Raw genomic sequence first — 14,816 nt, 5'->3', positions numbered from 1 at the left:
ACATCAGCAAACAAAACAATCCCAGGAGGAGAAGCTTTTTATAGCTGTTCTTAATGCCGGCCACCGGGTCGGATTCTCCATGAAATCAGATTAAACAAGCCCGTGTTTACATTTTTACGGAGTAACAGTGAGTAGCATGTTAGCCAATTAAAAGGAAGAAGTAGGGGATTTTGTTTTAGATCATTTTATTTTGGACGTTTGATTTTTGTGGTTATTACAATGGAAACACTGCCACTTTTGGCCGCAGGAGCCTCCAAAAACAACATAATATGAAACTTCCCTTTAGTAGATTTCAGTTCTGAGCACAAAGGCACAAAGAATCCCAGAATCCAGAGCAAACGATGCCCCATACATGATGAAATCCATCTTAGATATGCTCCAATCATGGAACTGTAAAATGTCAAATCTGGACTTATTTCAGATTGGGACCACTTTGACACTATCAGAATATGGAGCTGAGATATGACTGATGCCATATTTTGAATGCCACATCCATGGTTCAATGGAAAAGAGTCCACATATTTCAATATATGGATGGATTTCAATATATTCAGATATTTTATTTAATGTTCATACAACATTAGCCTGATATACAGCTTATTAAAAAATCTCCAGACAGGATCCAGATTCTTGTATGAATTTGTAAAAGATATCTCTGGATTCTGTGGTGTTTTGCGCAGCACTGCCTGAGTTAATCAGGTGATGGGAGCCAGGCATTTCTCAGCTGACTCAGACAGTTGCAGGTTGCTGTCAGAGCAACAGTGGGAGGCAGCTGTAACTACAGCTGGTGTGCAAGTCAGCTTTTCAGCTATGGGACAGCCAGACCACCATCCCCACAACAATGATGCTATCGTCGACATTGTCATATGCCTGTTTGGTAGACATCACCCAACCCTAGTTTGCAGAATTAAAGGTTGCCAATTAATCAGTGCACTCCAGTCTCTTTTATTTCCCTTAATAGTTTGATGTCCTCAAATTGGGAAACACCTGATTCAGCTGCGTAATGCTGTAAGATGTGCAGATTACCTTGTTTCAACTCATGGATGACACTCATACACTTATTGTACTGACAATCTAAGGAGACATTTTATTATCTATTCTCTGTTGTATTATCTCAAAGTTATACTCAAGATCAAGATCATCTTCAATCAAGCATACGTTATCTTTTGAATTATCCTCTGTCAAATGTCCTGTAACCGAGGCCGTCGCCAGAACCTGAAAACGCAGTGAGATATTTTTTCAATATGTACAGTATCTCTGATACAGTCTGATTCTGTCTCACTCACAAACACGTTCATTGCTCATATCCTATTTTGACTGCTGACTGCAGCTCGGCTCCACACACACACACACACACACACACACACACACGCTTTACATCCAGCAAGACTCACTGTGTGTCCTGCATCATCTCCCCTCTCTTTCCTCTCTTTCAGGTTCACATTCATCCACAGCGTCAGACTGCCTCTCTCCTCTTGTCTCAGTGTATTCAGGGATGTTCCTTTTTCCGTCAGTCCTCCCCTGCCAACAGTCTCCCTCCGCTGTAGATCGCCTGACCCCATCAACTGTCTACCGAGCTGCTCCTCATCAGCAATTAGTTCCAGTGTTTGTCCAGGGCTGCTCACTGCCAGGTTACGTTACCTTTCAGTCCAACCATTCCTCTCATTACCTGTTTGTCTGTTACAGTACCTGTCTGAAACCTGCCTTGCCATTTACCTGCTACCTGTGTGTCTGACTTCCAGTTGTTATTATCCTGCCTATCTGCCAATTCTACAGCTGAGGGCTGGTAATTTGCCCTTTAACCACCCTGCTGTGCATTTGAGTCCAACTCTCTATGTCAGTTACCTGAAGGGTGGCAGTACGATTAGGCCAAACTCACAGACCCAGTATTTACCATGGAAGGGGTAATAAAAAGGGGCTGTATGAAGCATCATAATAAAAAAGTACCCTCGTGTTATATGCTTTCTCCAATACCACGAGATTCCCAATTAAAATTTATTGAAACCTATGAGAGCTTCCTCCTGAGAATCAGCTTCTGTCATCTGTATGACTGTTTGATCCAGCCGTGCCTTGGCTGCATCAAGTCTGGATCAAAGTACCACATATTCATTACTGGATTCTGCTCTTAAAACAGCCCCTTCAGTGTTTGTTACCATGACAGAAACATCGCCTTATCTAAGCCAAAAATAATAATCTTCTTCCAACAGGCTTTTTGGTTGGAGTTTTAAAATCAATGATGGTACAGGCACTGCACTCTTGCAACCTGGAGTGTATACTTGCTTCATTATAAAATGTTTCAACAAAATTTAGAATTATGTATGCTTTTTCCTCTGGCCTGTAGTGCTGTAGCGTAGACTGTTTTGGTATGAGTTCCAAACTTTCGGAGCGATCTGCCTTCTCTCGAACATAATGGGACTAAATGGCGCTCAGCTCCTGATGCTCCAAGCGCCAAAAAACTACGCTTAAAAAGCTCAACAGCAATCTCTCTTTCCAGAAATCATAACCTGGTTACTCGAGATAATCCATAGGCCTTGTTGTGAGCAGTTTCATGTCATAACTACTTTCTTTCTACTACAAAGAAATTAGTTCCAGAAAAGCAATCTACCGTAGAAAGAATCTATATGGGCAAGAACGGGAAAGACTTTCACTTTCAAACAACATCAGTTCCCAAACGCTTACTGAGTGTTGATGATGTAACACAGAGGTAAACACCCAACTTTTTTGGAATGTGTTGAAGGCATCAATTTCAGAACAAATGTATATTTTCAAAAAACCCAATAAAGTTAATCAGTTTGAACATTAAATATCTTGTCTTTGTACTGTATTCAATTGAATATAGGTAAAAAAAAAATTGTGAATCACTGCATCCCGTTTTATTTATGTTCCACACAATGTCCCAGCTTTTTTGGAACTGGGGTTGTAGATAATATTGCATTATGAAATCGACAACCATGAAATGTAGAGTCACTAGCTGATTTAACTGATGGTGTGTAGGTGTATGAGTGTATATATATATAAAATATATATAAAAAATACACTAGAAAATAGTGGGTGTTTTCTAGGAAGTTCAGTTATATAACTGTACTAGCAGCAATTCTCAGAGGTAATATGTTCCAATTATAAAATACATAGAGTACTAGGCACTATGTATGATGAACTAAGGTCAGTAGTATGTATTTAAGTAGGTTTGGCAACCGAACAGTGTAGTACAGTACGGGCCAACATTTGGAAGCAGCATTGTAAAGATGTGAAATGGCAGCAGCACTGGTGACTAAACATTATACGGTATTTTCAGTACAATGCAGTGTACAACACAATGTACTGAATCACACATTTATACTATAAAACAGTAAGAAAGAAAAAAACACAGTACAGGCAGGGTAAATTATTCCTGCATCTACAATGCTTTTTACCTCACTTTCCTTCTAGCCTTCCTTTTCTGGGTAATCAGCCAGGGCAAATATGTGGTGCACAAAGAGCCGTGTGTGTGTGTGTGTGGGTGTCGTTGCGTGTGTGTGTGCGTGTCGTGCCTGTTTGAAAAATACTGGAAGGCAGATTGGAAACTGAGATAGGGAAAGATAGGGAAAATAAGTCGGCTGCACTCCCTTCTTTCCCAGCCTCTCACTGAAATGCAGATGGCATATTTCTGATGATTTCTGGGTTTCACTGGTCTTGAGAACAGGTAAGAGAGAATAATGTGTCACAGTCTTGTAGAACAAGTGCAAATTTTGCCTCCGGCCTCGTCTGTAATACACCTCTGCTGAGTTCAAACAGCAGTATTGGGCTAAATTGGGCTAATCCCAGCTCAAAGGGATGCCTAAAGTTCACAAAGTGTGGGCCCTGCTTAACAAAGAAGCAGGTTAATTAAGACTCACAGTGACTCACTCTATCCCTTTTCCTGCTCTAACAATCCACTGGAGTGGCTTTAGGTAACTGCAGAAAGGAATGGAGATGAACGAGCAGCCTGCAGGGGGACAACACTCATGCATTTTTGATAAATAAAGCATTTTATAGTGTGAAAGTATAGTCAGGGTGTATTTTCATCTTTTTGAATACTCACAATTGCTGTGGAGCACAGAATTCTAACCGTTTCATAAGACTCACATGGCGCTTTGTTCAAATGCAGGATTCTCATTAAGTGAAGTGTGAAAAAAGGTGCTAGCTGTTGGACCCAAAAGGGCTAATTATCAGCCGTAATGGCTAATGTGAGTCACTGGTTTCTCCAGCAACCATCATGCAATATCACACATCCAAAGGTGACAAAGGGGGAACTAAAACCTACAAAGTCGTTGAAGGAGCATCTTGTTTTAGAAATCTAAATCTCACCATGTCTAGACATTACATGCGTAAACTGTACAGGTTCACAAACAGTTTTCTAAATTAATACTTTCACACTTTCACCAAATTTGAACAAGTAAATGAGTGTGCATGTTTGTGTACAAATATACTGTTCATTGTACATATATTTTAATGCTAATATGATATAAGGGGAAATATACACCCAAATCCAAATACATTATTCGGGAAAACACAATGCAATGGAAACAGATTTCTTCTATGCAAATATGCATGTTATTATTCAGGAAAAAATTATTCAAAAATGTAAAACAGTAAGGTACTTTCATATAAGTACATTATTACACAAGTACTTAATATTAATATTACAATTTTATTATAAGATAATATTAACATATATGTATAATATTCTAGAACAGCAGTAAGATTAACACATCAGGAAACATGAACACAGCATAATTTCCCCTTCAACTGAAGGATATTTTGTTATTTTCCTATTTCCAATGCAAAATAGAATATTTGATTTATAAACCATTTTTTCAGCTTCTTATTGCTCTATTTTAAGAGGGGGCGTTTGGGTTGTGTTCATAAAAGTTTTGTTTAATTACAAATAAAAGAAAGAGAGAGAGAGAATTAAAAAGTACAGTATGATGATAGAGAAACATATTTCATAATTAATTATATGCCAATATTAAATCAACTTGATGGTTTGAAGGCACAACAATTGCATTGTCAATGAATATTAGTTTAGAAAATACAACATTTGGCTGATTTAATGTGACTGCAGATAATGACGTCTCTGTGCACTTTTAGTGATAGATGTCAGTCATAATTCAGTAACACCTATTATCTGCAACCTCTTCTCCAATTGTCCACATTACACATGACATGCTGCACGTTAGCGATATTGCCATATTCATAATTAATCCTCTGAAATATCCATACTCTTCTGTATTTAAATGCCTACCCAGGCTCAATAACAAAACACTCCTGAGAATGGTTTCACTTGCCAAGACCCTGAGGAAAATTCCCAATGTCCCCACTTTAATTACAATATTACCCGAACAGGTGCAAGCAGTATGGAAGCAATTGTAAGGACCTCTGTTCAGCACAGGGAAGCTACAGCACCCTGTCATGCAGACCGCTCTTCCTGGTTGTTTAAATCTAAAATGGGGACATTTTGGGTTTGTTTGATGGCGCTCTTGCACTTGTTAAGGGTTTTTCTTACCTAATAAATTGGTTTTCTCATCAGAAATAGTAGCAAGATTGGCTCAGGTGGGTTGTATCGATTTTCTAGGTGTTAATGGGCTTTTACAACTTACAGTAAAATACAGCACCTTTGTGAAAAAAATGCATTTTAAACATTTAAAGGACAAATGATGACGAGACCTACACTGTAAGTTGATCGGCTATTTCTAACTGTCAGTTGTCTGTCATGTAAAGCTAAACCTGTTATCCCAAAAACAAAGGTCCACTGCTCCTGTGAGAACACACACACTGGAGTTGGAGTTGAGTGACTGCCTGTCTCATTGTCTGCCAAACTCCATTAACATTTTGCTAAAGTGAACCGTTACAAACATTACTCCTTTTAAAAGATTATTAATGATTTCTTACAACTCATAAACAGACACTAATTCATTTGGTGAACATTCGGCATTAATTTAAATCCTAATAAACATGACACGGGCACGTTCCAGAAAGAAACGGAAATTTCAAAGGAGAACACGTTGGCTGAGGCATTGTTGTGGAAGAATCCAGTATTTCAACTTAACATGTTTATTTAATCTCTGATGACATATCATGGTATCATTTTAGGATTTAGTACAGTAAATATATTACATATGTGCCTTTTAATCAGCTAGTGGTGTAATTCAAAAGCGTACTGACATAAGACCGTGGAGGACAAGAGTCTGTCTATATCAGCCTCACATGGTCCTATCATCTTTTTCTCCACTTGTGATGCAACAGTACTGGGTCTGCACAGCGGCTTTGGAACAGTTGGCAGTAAAAAGCACTGTCCATGGTTCTGAATTTCATTGGTTCTAGACACATACAGTACATGACAACCGCTGGTTACAACTGTGGTTAAGGGTTTCGGATGTCTAAGTCTATTCCTGTCATTTTCTGGTTCATTTTTTTCTTTTTCGGAACAAGCATTTTATAAAAAAGGATTTACTTTGAATTTGCTGTGAGGCAATGGGTATTTTTTGCCCAACTGCCTTCAACAGTGTTTAGAGGCCGTATGCCTGTTGTAATATATTATAGCCCGGAAACAGCATTTCAGGAATTCTGTTCCAAAGTGGGTTAATCTAAAGCAATTACAGGCCTGAAAAATTCTCTACAGAGTCTTGGGAGAAGATCAAAATGTTTCTGAATTGATAGCAGAACTAGCTCCTAGTGAAGGAAACAAGACAAATATTGCTTTGCATATATAGCTGGCACATGCTAAGATGATGCTGTGATCAAATTAGGACATCTGATACATCTGTTAGGGTTTTGGCACCCTCGACGAGCCACTCTCCACTACCACTTTTGAACGTGCACACATTTGCAAACATTTTTTAGTCTCTAATACTAACCTGACCCCTAAATGATTACATTGAACCACAGCTCATACACTGAACTAGACCAGCAAAGACTAAATCAGTGATTTAATCAATTGATTAATTGAAAGACAATCAGTTGCCAGCTATTTTGATAATAAATTAATTGTTTCATTAATTTTTCAACCAAAATGTCAAACATTTGGAGAGTCTAGGTCCTTAAATTTAAGGATTTGCTGCTTTGTTGTCATTTATAATAGTAAATGAAGAGTCTTTGAATTTTAGACTGTTGGTAGGACAAAATAAGCAATCTGAAGACATCACTTTGGGCCCTGGGAAATTGTGATGAGCATGCGACACAATTTAAATCATAAAAATAATTGGCAGATTAATTGATAATGGAAATAAAGGTTAGTTGCAGTCCTACTCTAAACCTAATCCCAACCTAACCCTAAAAGAAAACATGTATAAAATAGGGCTGGGATGATAACACTTATCTCCCAATTTGATACAATCACGATCCAATAAATGACATAAGTAATGCCATTCTATAAGTTATTGATAATTATTATGTCTGTTTTGTCTGTTTTATTTAAAACTAGGCCATGGGAAAAAGTTGAATCACACTTGTAGAGACAGTGTATCATGAGTCATATTTCCAAGAACAATGCACATCACATCAGTCTTTGCTATACTGAACAGAAAAGCAGTGAAAATATTTTAGCTGTTCCTGCTCATCATGCTGGTGCCATAAGAAATTAATAACGTAAGATGTTAGGCCAAAATGAATAGTGCCCCTGACAACTGCACACAGCACAAATGTGAGTTTTGACCCTTTGAGGTTACTGTAGCTGCTCAGTGTGGGGTGTTGAAGCCAGAGTAGCAGACAGAGTTAGCAGTGTTGGACAGAGCAAAGGAAATGTCTGAAAGTCAGAGCACACATGTCTTTTTATGTTAAGCAAGTCAAGTAAAATGGATCCATTCAGACAACATTAACACGGCCGCTATGCTACATGCTAAATTCATTCAGAACATTAATGGGAATTCCAATTTTGCGTTAGCATCGGGCTAAAAGACTAACCGCGAGTTAATTATAGAAAGAAAAATTGATTCAGCAATCAAAAAAATTGCTCCAGGAATCATTAAAAAAAGGAATCATGATACCTCAGAGAGTCATTTTTTTTCTACAACCTCTACTTTTAAACATGTGCTCTCTATCAATGTCTAAAACTCAAATTAGTGCTCACAAAGACATAAGTACAAGTTTCCTGATCAGACTGCTTCAGCTTTTTTGAACATTGACTCAGGTTTCTGCCGACAATAGATTGGTATTCATAAGTGAAAAGCCTTTAATTAAAGCCTGACAGAGTTGCAGGAAGCGAACGATAATGCCGCAGATAGTTACTGAGCTAAGCTTTGTAATTCAATCCTTCAAATCCTTAAAAATTTTTCTTTTTTTACTAAAAATGCATATTACATTCCATGTGCTCGTAATCTGTTAACACACAAGCTGTCATTTTCAGACATAATATCAAGAAGTTTAGTACGAACCCAGACACCTGACCAAGTTCCCAATGAAAAGCCATTGTCGAGTGTAGCACAGTTAATTAAAGCAAGGGCACCACTCTACATCTGTCACATCACTTGGCAGTTACTTTAATTATATATTTTGGTCAATCTGTTCTTCCTGATGTGAGAGGGGATGCCATACATGAGACAACATCTGCTGAGGTATGTCACATGAGCTTCAACATCTGTCCATGTTTTTACACGGCCTGTCAATCACTTGAGTCATATCTCATACGCATTTATGTTCTCATATTGAGAAACCACAAACACTGTCAAGAGCTGAGAGCTTACATCTGTGCCGCAGTTACAATTAACACTCCTTCACTAAGACGAAAATCTACACACAAACACAGAGATTGGCACTACACACAAATACCCAGACACACCCTGTGGCTCGCAGTCATTTTGGTCCCTTATGTTGTCCATCAAGGAGACAGTGGTGACTGTTCTCTAAACTGACTCCACCCACAAAGGCTTGTGATCACCTAAGCTGTCAGCTAGCATCTGCTGAAACTACCAACCAGCCAACTGTGATACCGGCTCTGAAGATATCTCCACAGAAAATGTGTCACCTACACATGTTCAGAACTCAGTGGCATATTTTCCACTTCTATTTTTCGCTAATTTATATGTGGCAAACTTAATCTGCAAAGCCTCTGAGAATGTCAACCTGTTTTGTGTGTGTGACACCTGATTTGATAAATGGGAGCATCTTGGAATCCGATGTCGGCTCGTCTTGGGTGGAAATAAATTGTTTACATCAATGTCAAACATTTTCAGCAAATAAATAGTGGACACTTTTGAATCTCTCTGTAGCAACATGAATACTGGATTGATAGAGCTAGTCACTGTTTGTGTGATTCACAAATATATCACTCAGTAAATTTCAGAGTGAGTGACATAAAGGGCTGTGACGATAACCACATTGCTGCAAATTTTATTTTGAACGGTCAATCTCACGTTGAAATCAGTGCGTGGAACTATTATTACATCTAAGGATCAACACTGTCACACACAAGTCAGTGACACAGCTTCTGATTGGCTGATAAGTCAGAACAACAGCCTCCGATTGGTCAACAGGCATCTTGGATTGCCAGTAGGCAGCTAACAACGTGCTAACAACAACAACAGTTTTCAACATGAAAAATGGAAAACATTTGCTTCTGAAAGGTTTCACGCTAGGGCCAATGTTGTTAAGGAACAACTCTACCATCAGTGTTAGCATTAGCTTAACCTTAGCCTTGCCTGCTCAGCATTTATTAGCTGACACTCTGGAACCTGTGCTGTACATTTACTGTCAGACTGACAGCTTTGACTGATGGCTTTCTGCTGTGTTATGGACATCACGATCCTCCGTATTCTGCTGCTTGCTTACTTACTTATGGCCCTATTCCTTAAAGGAGCAATGCTACACATATGACAGTATGCTTCAAATAAAATCTAATAAAACACTACTATTAATGCAGTTGTGGTTAACTGCCATCCCATGGGAATATGTCGCTTTGTAATTCCAGTAAGAAAAGAACTATAACTTATGTTAAGTTGCCAGTCATGGATGTCCTACATTTGTTTGAGAGGGAAGGCCCCTCACACAGGCGGCCTTTGGATTTTGGAGCTCTTTGAAGTTAAACGACAGTGTAATAGTTACCGGAAAAACAGAGATGCATTTCAACAGTTCATGCAGAGATGTCTTAATAAACCGATGGGATCATGGCATATGGACATTTTGCTATACTACAATATTTTACTATTTAAGGATAATGACAGTCTACCTTATGCCCCCTGAACACACACACACACACACACACACACACACACACACACATCTACTGTACACTTGTATAGTCCAAGGCGCACATTCACACACTTGCAGATGACACAGAAACCTAGAGACACACTAGCTTTCTCTATCCCTAGACTACAATTTTTCCTTTCGTAATCCCCTCTGAGTCTATTAATATTTCTGTTTCCATGGCGATTCGAGCCTTGCCAAATGTTGTACAGATAAGAGGAGATAAGAGCATAAGGAGCAGGGAGATAAGAGCAAGTGACCTGCAGAGATCAGAGCACTAGAGGTCAGGCAGAAGAGCAGAAGTAAGTCACTGAGAAATGGACCTTCCCTGCTCAACTCCACTGCCAACTGATGAAAAAAAATAAAATTTGAAGGACCATCTAAGTTTTCTTGGAGTGCCAACACTTGAACATACATGGAGTTAATAATCGTTGCAGAAACATTCTTTGTAGATCCAATTTTTATCCTGCTCTGCAGTTACATGAGAGCAAAACAAAGAGTAAGGCAGCATGTCAATGTCAAAATAAGTTATACTATATTCAAGTCAGAAAGAATGTAAATATCATAATTAAATTATTCTCAAACCATATTAATGTTGTCTATGTGACCATAGAAATTTGTTAGTGACAACTTGAATGTAGCCGAATACCATTTCATTTCATTTTAAACAAGTTATGGGAGTAGACATTTCTGTTCTTTCATATTTCCCTTTATGTACAGCTCTGTAGGTAATTAAATTGTGAATTAAAAAAAGTGACAGTAAGAAATTTGCAATAATTTTTTTTAAGTATTTTACATTTTTACAGTACAGACTGATGGCACAACGATAGCAAACAGCATACAAATTATTCAAATTTGATCTCATATTATTGCCTTGTAAGTAGATCATGGCATATTATTGGAGCTGACAACACATGAGCGATGTTTCAGAACTGTTGCACACAACGGGATTAATATATATGAGCTCTAAAACCGAATTATCCTTCTTCAACACTCCCCAACAATGTGACACACCAACCATCCACTCCTCTAACAGACCATCTAGACAATAGTTACACATTGTAAGGTGTAACCTTACCTGTTTGTTGTTGTACTTCGGTTGGCTGGTCTTGTAGCTGTAATCTGAGTACTGGTCTGAGCCGGTAGAGTTGTCATCTCCTCCCGTTCCTACAAAGGTGTTGGCGGCAGGAAGGTCCTGGACAGCCTGGTGCTTCTGTGAGGCTGAGGGGGACTGGGCCTGCAGCTGGATGGAGGGTAAGGGGGAGTTGGAGCGGTAGTGCCTGCCTATATCAGGGCTTCCTGGCGAATATGTTAAGGGCAGGTGTATCCTGGGGCTATCATTGACTCCATCAAGGTTGAACTTGAGACTTTTTTGAAGGCTGACTTCCTCCTCTTCCCCGAGTGGTTTGGGGGATTTTTGGGGTTTTCCTTTCCGTCCTCGCTTGCCTTTGGCATTCTTTGGTGCCTGTTTAGGGGCGTATAAGTCCTTTGTTTCCTTCTTGCCAGCCTGATACCCACTCTTAGTTTCTCTCTGGATGCGGTGTCGAATAAACACCACCACCAAGATCAACATGACAACACCTGCCACACCAGCAAGGCTTCCAAACAAAATGTTACTACGCTGTGCAGCAAAACCATTGTCAGGATCACCAGCAATGTCCCTGTCCAGTGGAGTGTAAAGACTGTGTCCAACTAGGGCCTCCACTAAGCTGACATTTGAAATGGTTTCATTGACATAGATGTGGACCAGGGCAGTGGCATGACGTGCAGGCTTCCCCCTGTCACTCACTCGCACTACGAGGCGATGTAGTCCGCCATGTTTTCGGGTCATCTCTTTTGCCAGAGTGATCTCCCCACTGGAGGGAGAGATACGGAATAACTGGTAAGGGTTTCCACCAGCAATACTGAAGACCAGCTCTGCATTAGGCCCACTATCCAGGTCTTCAGCTTCCACTACCTCAACATGGCTATCTGGGGAAGCTAGAGGTGACAAGCGTCTGAAGGAGGAATTGGAGGGCTTGGTGACAACAGGGTCATTGTCGTTTTCATCCAGTACATTGATGGTAACGCCCACATATGAAGACCTAGGTGGCTCTCCTCCATCCACTGCTTTTAGACGGAAGGTATAGCTGCTTTCTTTCTCCCTGTCAAATGAGATGCTTGACAGAATGGTGCCCGTTCCATTTTGAACAACAAATTTCCCTCCATCAGGCTCTACGGAGAGGTGAACATGAGCATTCTCGCCTTTGTCCACATCTAGGACTGTCACCATGCCGACTGGACTGAGGGGAGGCATATTTTCCAAAACTGAAAAGCTGTAGCCACTGAGCATGAACTTGGGGTCATTGTCATTGCGGTCAAGGACTTTTATTACAACAGTTGCTGTTCCTTTATGAACAGGTGACCCTTTATCTGCTGCAGTCACCCGGAACTCATAGCGCTCCTTGTGCTCACGGTCAAGCGGGCTTCGGGCTCTTACTTCACCCGTATTTGGGTCAATCTCAAACAGACCTTTGATGGATGAGTCTGCCACAATATTATAGAGGAGCTCTGCATTAGTGCCACTGTCTGCATCTGAAGCTGTAACATCCAAGACCTTCTCCCCTGGTTGGTTTTCTTCAGCAAAATCTACTTCAAACAAGGTTGGGGAGAATATTGGGGAGTTATCATTCACATCAGTCACCTGAACCTTCAGTGAGTTTGTACTGGAGAGAGCTGGATTTCCAGAATCCACAGCCACAATCTCCACTCTGTAATCCCTGACCCTTTCGTAGTCAAGCGGAGTGGTGGTCTGCAGGAAATACTTCCTCTTGTTGTCACTGGATGAGTCACTGGCAGGGCGGAGTTGGAAGGGCACATCTCCTGCGACCACACAAGTGACCACAGCATTCTCCCCCTCATCCTTATCAGACACTTGCACCAGAGCAACGGCCGTTCCCACCGGCATGTCCTCTGAAATGTTAGCCACCCCTTCACTGTGTGTCACAAGGCCAATCCCACGGATCTCGACAGCTGGAGCATTGTCATTTTGGTCAGTCACCTCAATGGTTACAAATGTCTTAGAGCTTTTAGGTTGAGGACCCTTATCCTTGGCCACTACATAGAAGGACAAGCTGCTGATTTCCTCCCTGTCCAGTGGTCCTTTGACATAGATAATGCCAGTGGACCGATCAATTCGTAAGAGTTTCGGCACCGGGTCTACAGCTTGGTGAAGGGTGTACTCGATTTCTCCATTAGGGCCCATGTCAGAGTCATTTGCTTTGACCTACAATAGAAGAAATTTTGTGGTTAATAGTGTGATTTTTTGGAACAATTTTGGGTTAGAATTAAAGGAGGGCAGTGTAGGATTTTCTCTACTAATCACTGGTCAATGAATAAATGAATAAATGTATCAACTGACTTCTGATCACTTCAAAGCCCAGCAAGTGAGGCTTTATTTGGACATATTTCATCATTGCTCTTCCATTTTCCTTTTGATAGTTATATCACTACCTTCTTTTCTTTTTATCCCACCAACTTTCATTCCAAAAAATAGGCTAAAGAAAAGGTTCACATGAAAACATATGGCACATTATTAAGGCTGCTATTTCTTTCATGACAGTCAATGCAATTTCACAGCAGTGTGTAGAGAAAATCCTAGAGTATCTTACTCCTACACTCCAACATTGTGTATCTCTAGCTCTATTTCTGCATTTATAAAAACACAACAAAAGAAATAAGCAGCTTAATTACCTGTACAAGCATAACATGTTAATGCTCTAATACTTGTAGTATTGCTTAAAAATGCACATTAGGGCAATAGGAATGGAACAACTTGCATAAAACTAATTAAATACATAAATATGACAAATATGTGTGGCCTTGTTTCCCCAAGAGTTCTGGATAAGAAGCTAAATTTTGCAGTTCTAAAGCTATTCCAACATATTTTAAAGCACAATACCAGAATAAATATATCTATCTCTGATTTGGATTTACATATTAAGACTGTGTCTGAGGAATAAACTCTGCACAAACATGAGATAACAGAGACTCATTTTTCAAAAACATCTTGATAAATTGGCTGAGCATTGTGGTTTATTTGTTGCTTAATGCAAAACTCAAAGATGTACATCAAGCAGCACAAACAATTTTGGTTGCAATTTAATTCACTCCAGATGACAACTTGATTAAAAGTTGTGATGAAATGAAAAATGCTTTTTTTTTTAACACTTTTAGATCATATCCCCGGTTATATTGTGCAACTATTCGACCGTATAGTCCAAAAAATACAAAACAATTTATAATTTCGTACTTTTATATCAAAATCATGGAATATCCATTCATTTTTTCCTACCGTGAGACAAAATGTGATGCATGCTCACGTAACCTACCACCAACTGGTTATTAACTGGTTAATATACATCAGTTATCACTGTGTAGTTTTTAACCAATACTATCATGGCAGTCACGTATCAATCAATCCCCAAGTTATCAACAGAATGCTATTTTATGCTACTTTATGCTACTTTACAGAGGGTAGTATCTGACAGAAAATTATGCACAAAGGCATTTTACAGTAGACTGCTTCAGCAATTAGCTGATGTTGGCTACATGGAGCATATGATGGGCTGGGGGAC

At 39.6% G+C, this 14,816-nt stretch overlaps 1 protein-coding gene across 1 annotated transcript in view; it reads right to left on the bottom strand.

Annotated features, from left to right (window-relative positions):
* LOC146318750 (protocadherin-1-like) overlaps positions 1-14,816 on the bottom strand; it is a 130,848-nt gene that overhangs the window by 100,795 nt on the left and 15,237 nt on the right. The window contains exon 3 of the mRNA XM_084730871.1: positions 11,279-13,465. Within this exon, the coding sequence (XP_084586997.1) occupies positions 11,279-13,465 (2,187 nt within the window). The remainder of the gene's footprint in view (positions 1-11,278; positions 13,466-14,816) is intronic.

Source organism: Lutjanus erythropterus, chromosome 11, assembly GCF_056507025.1.
Source record: "Lutjanus erythropterus isolate fLutEry1 chromosome 11, fLutEry1.hap2, whole genome shotgun sequence".
In the NCBI taxonomy this organism is placed as follows: domain Eukaryota; kingdom Metazoa; phylum Chordata; class Actinopteri; order Lutjaniformes; family Lutjanidae; genus Lutjanus; species Lutjanus erythropterus.
Note: the sequence above shows the minus strand (reverse complement) of the source record. Positions and strands in the feature narration are given on the sequence as shown.